A 7019-nucleotide genomic window follows, 5' to 3' on the forward strand; every position below is an offset into this window, starting at 1 on the left:
TGATGGGTTTCACCGGGTTTCTGGATCTGAGTGGGATTTCGAAAATGCGGTTGCCCTTTGAGTTCTGACCAATCTTACCTGAGATCTAAATGTTACGGTTTTTATGTCGTCTTCTATTAATTCTCATTCTCGGTTATGACTTTGTTATCTTTTATGCAAGTGGTTTTGACGTAAGATTTGATTATTTGCAGATAGTGATTATGTTTTATTTACATCTTTTTTTGTTTGTTTTTTGAATGGTCAAAGACGCCTTAATCTTCTATTCGCAAGCAGGGATTTGCTAGGGACCATCTTAGAAGGCATTTTGCGCCCAGGCTGTTGCATGAGAGAGCAGCCACACAGGCGCTCACTTTTCCGAGCGCATTTAATTCATCTTAATTCATCCGCATGCAACAGCCCGGCGCGAAATGCCTTCTTGGTTGATCCCTAGTAAATCCCCTGCAAGATTAAATTAAATTGATCTTATTTGCGTACAAGATTAAATAAAGCTAATCTTATTTTCAAACAAGGTCCAATTTTGTGGCATGCAAGGAGATAGCAAAGTTTGGTGCAGCATGAGCCAATATCAGGGTGCAATACTGTTTCCTCATAATGGTCCCCCAACAGAAATAAGAGGTGTTCTCTGCCAGAAAAGCTACTTTTTAACCTTACTTTTTCATGGGAGCTGGTTGCAAGGGAAAGACCGAAAACATATGCCCTCTTTGGATAACTATACCTCGTTTTGTACCCTTGTGTTGTCAATTATACTCTTATTATTTTGATTAGGGATTTGCTAGGGTCCATCCCAAAAAGGCATTTCACGGCTGGTCTGTCGCATGTCAGGCCAGCCACCTCGTGAATGGAGACAAAACTAGCAATTCCCTTTTGATTATGACAGCCTTTTCACAAAAAATTCAGTCATTTCGGTATTGAACTCCCCTACATTTACTTTGAATTACCTTCTTCTCATTTTTGACATCCAAACACCTATTAAAAGGCTTACGTTGGGTTTCTTATACTCTGACCCAAACACCACTAAAAAAACCACTCATCCAAAGGGCTTGTGGTTTTTAACTATATATTCTTTGAATAAATGCCAGGAATCAACTGCCACTTTTTTTTTCCAAGACGTTGTCATTAGGAAAGGGGGAAGAAGGAATCAAGTTTTGCAGAAGAAGAAAAATATATCACTCATATAGTGATTCACTTCTTGGAAACAAGAAGACTAGCCAAACTTACACAGCTCTCTGAGATCTCCTTGAAAACTCGTAGAAATGGCTTATATATGGGGGAGAGAGAGAGAGAGTGTGTGTTTAAAAGAACATATATTTATCTCTGTCATTTTTTAAAAAGAGGAAAGGGTTTCCTGCTAACGTTAGCACGTAAGCTTACCTACTATGTTAGCAGGTGGGCCCACATTGTTGGGGGGGGGGGGGGGGGGGGGGGATCCAAATCATTCATTTAGAAGGCCCGCCCTTTCATGGATAGGGTGTCCACAAAAAATCAGCTTCATTGGATTATCTTAGGGTGTCCATTTGTGGGGTAAAAAACGGGCAAATTAGTGGACAAACAGTATTTGTCTATTTTCACCCCCACAAATGGATATCCTATGATGATCCAATGAAGCTGATTTTTGGTACACACCCGATCCATGATGGCATATGGACATCCTATGATGGTCCAATGAAGCTGATTTTTTGTACACACCACATCCATGATGGGACCTTTCAAATGAATGCTTAGGATCAGCCCAACAATATGGCCCACCCTTGTTTTACGCTAAGCTGCTAACATTAGCAGGAACCCTTTCCTCTTTGAAAAAAATGGGTGTTAATATAGTCAATTTAAACAAATGATAAACATGTGGCCAACTTTTATTGTCGGGTAGTGAGCTGGTTATAATGCTCCGTTCCCGTATCATTTTACCGTATAATTGTAACAAAAAATTTGAACCATATTTTTTTCTTGAACAACTATGGGTATTCCATCATATATGCAAATAACTTTTGAAGTTGAATATGATTATTAGCTTCTTGTACTTCGAAAAACTTTTAAAAATGCCATAGTTGGAGCTAACTAGTAAGTTTGGAGCTTCAAAAACACCTGAAAGAAAAACTAAGATCTAATTCATTAGATCTTATAACATCTGTATAGACTTTTTCTTAAACTTCTCTAGAGTGGATTTCACCTCCGTCGCAATCAAGTGTGTCTGAAGGTAACTAAGAATCGCCTCATGTCAATCAGCGAATAACTGAAAAACAGTTTTTTTAATCTCTGCCATTTTCACCAAAAAGTTAATGGGCTGATTTCGTCACCACGGGAACGAACAGGCCTCAAACTTCTAATGGATATTATGCAATGAAAATTCACAGCTAACACAGATGCTACGATGAACAAGATTCTCCATGTAACAAAAAATCCATCCCCACAGCTTTACCTCCGAAAAGGAAAAAGAAAAATGCCATTTGGTGAATAGGAGGATGGGATGGATATGGATCTTTTCTTTTTATACTTCTAATCTTAGTATTACCCCATTTGAATATTTTCATGGGGGATATTAGTTTGGTATGAAGGAGGAATAGAAAGGTTAACATTGAACTGAAAGTAAAAAGAAAAAGAAACAAACCTTCATTACTGAGTGTAATGACATACACTCTCAGCAATGAAGGTTTGGTATGAAGGAATAGAAGGTTAAAATTGAACTGAATGTAAAAAGAAAAAAAAAAAACTTCTTTGCTGAGTGTAATAATGACATACATGTACAGTCAATTGGAGTGAAAAGAAGAATATGTACACTAGTCAATTGGAGCACAAGTAGTGATCTAAACACTGAGAAAACTTCAAATAAAGAAAAGAAATGAAATGAAAAGCCAGAAATTCAAATTATCCAGGCAGCTTGAAAAAGTCGGGATCAAGCAAAATTCTGCTCCAGCGGGCGTAAAATCCGAGCTACAGATAAGCACCACCGTAGGTGCTTGATCCCAACTTCGGAGCACAAGAAGTGTAATAAAAAAGAAAAAAGGAACGGCGGGAAGAAGAGTGGGTGCTTAAATGTTGCAAAGTCCGTCCATGACAGCAAGACCAGATTCATCAGTCAGCCCCTCATAAGGAATCACACTCCATCGACATTGAAGTTCGATGTTATGACAAATTGAACACTCCATCGACATTGAAGTTCGGTTTTATGACAAATTTGAAATCCAATATCTGAAGAACAAAATGCAAAATCAAAGAAGTATCCGTTAACATAATTCCAATGAACTTGATTTAAATTAAGAAAATCTTTAATCAGTGATCTGAACCTTTTGAATTGGTTTGTTCGATCATCCATACCAATCAAACGCTGTCTGTGAACTGAAATATCTGAAAAATATTAGAGAGAAAGAAAATGATGCATCAGTTAAGGTATTTCCAGTCAAAGGCCTTTTAATCAAGCAAATCTTATTCGGTAATCTGAAGACAATAGTCACAATATAACCTTATCGTGGTTTGTTGCATCACCCATATGAATCAAATTGTGTCTGTCAACTGAAGATTCAGACCCTATAGACACAAAGAAGACTTGATGCATCATACACTCTACATAACAACATGAACAATAAATAAGATCACCTTGTCTCAATCTTAAACATGGTGTTACACTCTTTCAAATTAATCTGCCACCTATCTATGCTAAAATTTCAGACCTAAAAATAGAAGACATGATCACATGGGTATAGGAGTGCCCTGCCATGGTGCTATGTAGAAAAATAAATCAGCATAAATTGGATTTCAGAATCTTGAAGAAAGAAATGGAAAGACCTTGACCCTAATTTTAATCATGGAAATGAGGCCCTCCACAAAAATTTGACTGAAAAACCAATTATTTTCAAGAAAACCTGAAAACTCCTTTTCTGACATTATATTAACTTCAGGATTGATTTAAGAATTCTTACCTTATAATGGTCCTTCAAAGATCTGAACTCACCTTAAAAGGGATCATGCATCAACCGCAGAGGATAAATTTACAAGCCGGAAAAACCATACCCGTGAAGCAAACTAGACAGATTGTAACAAGATTCTGAGAAAACCATTTGAGAGGCGTCCATTTGATTTCGACACTAGAACTCTTCATCCTCCTCGCAGTCTGCGGCTCTTTCGACAGATCGAAGCTCTCCCCTTTCATTCTCAATTCTTGAATACACCTCACAAGTGCGCGATTATCACTCCTCTCCCTCTGCAACTGACTCAAAACCTTGGCATACCTGAAAAGTTTCAACTGAACAAAACAAATAATAAAAATGGAAGTGAATAGAGATAAAAAAGAAGGGATCCACCATTTTCGGCAAGTGGGTTGGATCGAAGATGTAAAAAGAATGGTGAAGAAGAGGGCATGGAAGGCGAAAAAGAAACAACACAATTGAAAAACTTGGCGTTTGATGTTATCTATTCGGGTTTCTTTGATGGCGATTCTACGGCCGAACAAGTCTTCTTCTCTTTGCCAGAGCTTGAGAAGCAAGAGATGGCCTGGGCTTTGGGAGATTTCCATTAACGGGTGATGTTGAATTACAGAGAGGTCATTGATTGTAGAGAGCTTTCTCTGTAGATTTTCTTCATCGATTGGGATTTCGACGATGTGGGTATCTCTTGAATCTGCCATTACTGAGTGGGTAATCTCGGAGAACAGAAAGAGATGGGTGTGAGTTGAAGAAATTGAGAAATTGAAGATCGATGATAATGATACAACAGATGGGGGAAGAAACGACAGAACAAAAATAAAATTGAAATGAAAAGATTTGTGCGCTTGGTTGGTTTGGGATTCTGTTGTTGAGAGACGCATGAAACTCACAAGCGGTCGTATCTGGATTTTGTAATGTTGGATTTGTGAATTTGGCAATTAAATAGAGAAACCTACAACGGTCATATCTGGATTTTGTAGAAATAATACGTAACCATCAAAATGATCAAATATGACCGTTGGGGAGAAGCGTAGAACGCCTGGGGACTTTCTTGATGAATACAGACCGTCTATTTAGTGGCCTCAAATTGGAGGGTTGAGATATCCTACAAGGGTTGATTTTTCTCATCGCCCATCCATCCTAGTAGGGCCGAGGAAATAAATGGTTTGGATAACTGAAAAAGTGGGCCCACCTACTTGGATGATCTAAAGCGTTCATTGGGACAAATTGAGCATGGTCCTGTACTCCTATGAAAATATATGCACCCACAAATGTAAACAGGACCAACCATTTGGATGATCTAAACCGTTCATTTGTAGGTCACTGCTGTAGATTGGTCGTCCCCTAAAAATTGTAGAACCATCTAATTTGGGAGAGGCTTAACTATACCTCATATAAGCCAAGCCCCCTCCTACTTTGTGAGAATTTAAATGGTAGATGGCCGTGGATGCACCTGCAGCCTAAAACTACAGTCACAATATTTGGATGATCCAAACCATTCATTTGTTGGGCCTATGAAGTAGATAGGTGTGCCTAGAAAATCGTCTCCATAGGATGATCCTAACCTCAGAATAATCCAATCCTATGGAGAAGATTTTCTAGGCACAAAGTGTCTACCTCATAGCCCAACAAATGAATGGTTTGGATCATCCAAACAATGTGATCCCACAGTAGTTTTGGGGTGCCTGCACCGCGGTCCGCCATACAATTTCTCCCTGCTTTCTTACTTTTTAGGGGAAAAATACTCTTATACACTAATTGATACTATCCATCTTACTAGCACCTTGCAACTTGGGAAGTCTAGAAAAGTTGTGCAACAATCCAGATTCAAGTCCTCTGGCTGGATGGCCAGGATTATTCCATGTGTACAACTATTGGGCGATTGCATCTCCATTGGACGATCCAATGGTGCTGGGATCACATGGGCAAACTCCATCACGCGTGTCTCGCATTATTAGAAATTTAGAAGTTTTTTTTCCTAAATTTAACGGTCAGTGCCCACTGTGTACATCTGCACCAACAAAACTTGGCTGCGCAACGCCCTAAAATAAAGAGGAAACAGGAGGTGTGAAAATATCAAACATAGGATGTGAAAAATATCAGGCTATGGAATTGATACTGCCACACCTCCTGCTTTCAGTATATTTTAATGCATTGCGCGCAGCCAAGTTTGTTTCCACCCAAGAACAGCTCACACAGTGGGTTACACGTGTTTGCAAAAAACTAGAGTGTGTGGCCCACTACAGCATAGTGGCTCCTACAGTTGACTAGCCTTGCTTGGATTATCTAGAACCCAAAAATCACAGCCAATAGTGCAGTTAGTAACATCATTAACAGGTGGGAACCAGTGTGCAGTAGTCGGCTGTCATGATGAAGTGGCATTCCCATTCCCATTCCCATTCCCATTCCCATATAAAAGAAAAGGAGAAGGGGTTCAACGTATGGTGGGGCCTGAGAAAGGTGCGCATCACGCAATGCCTACCTCAGCCCTCTAACAAATAAGGCTAAGATGACCGTTGTTTACCGAATCAGATGGTTTTAGACCTTTGATCGAGTATGATGAAAAAACATCTTTTAAGATATTTTCAAGTCAGTTGAGTATGGAAGCAAAAATGATTAAATCTATCTCTCTTTAAGACACATGGGGGTCGATTTATCACTGGCCCAAAAGATTTTCCAAAATTGCATAATCATTAGATCGACGGTTCAGATCATCTAAGGCGCGTGGCATGATTATTAGCCTCATGGAGGTGATCATTACAGCCATCCAGGTGGCTACGTGCATTGTCATTGGCCCCACTGACAAGTCAACGGTGAGTGTAGTCCATGTCAGCAGCTAAGCAGGTGTAGCTAGCATGCAAACCTATGCCCGCCACGTTCCATTTTTCGTCCGGGGACCGGTGAAGGGATACCCCCGTTTTGGATTTTCATTCGTCGTCTGCCGTTTATTCTCTTCAAAAGTTACGGGGGACAAGGGAAAAAATAAGGGGTTTTTCGTCATTTGAATATTATTAATAAATGCATCAGCGGGCAAGTCGTTTTAGGTTTTCCTCTTTTTATCTCCCACAAATATCTATTTAATAGTTAGTAGATAATCAGAAT

At 39.4% G+C, this 7019-nt stretch overlaps 1 protein-coding gene across 3 annotated transcripts; it reads right to left on the reverse strand.

The window, feature by feature from the left end:
- Positions 1-2688: 2688 nt before the first annotated feature.
- Positions 2689-4845, reverse strand: LOC143878177 (uncharacterized). 3 transcript variants are annotated; one of them, XM_077380482.1, is made up of 4 exons: positions 3915-4845; positions 3458-3522; positions 3282-3342; positions 2689-3186 (listed from the first exon to the last, which is right to left on the reverse strand). In XM_077380482.1, exon 1 carries the CDS (start codon positions 4796-4798, stop codon positions 3965-3967), a length of 834 nt encoding a protein of 277 aa, XP_077236597.1. In that variant the 5' UTR covers positions 4799-4845; the 3' UTR covers positions 2689-3186; positions 3282-3342; positions 3458-3522; positions 3915-3964. The 3 variants fall into 3 exon arrangements, with proteins under 3 accessions (XP_077236597.1, XP_077236596.1, XP_077236595.1); XM_077380481.1 differs by having other exon boundaries at positions 3458-3558; XM_077380480.1 differs by having other exon boundaries at positions 3458-4845.
- Positions 4846-7019: the final 2174 nt, after the last annotated feature.

The sequence above is a fragment of the Tasmannia lanceolata genome, unplaced genomic scaffold (genome assembly GCF_043159265.1).
Source record: "Tasmannia lanceolata isolate RefF3 unplaced genomic scaffold, GAP_Taslan_0.1 ptg000006l, whole genome shotgun sequence".
In the NCBI taxonomy this organism is placed as follows: domain Eukaryota; kingdom Viridiplantae; phylum Streptophyta; class Magnoliopsida; order Canellales; family Winteraceae; genus Tasmannia; species Tasmannia lanceolata.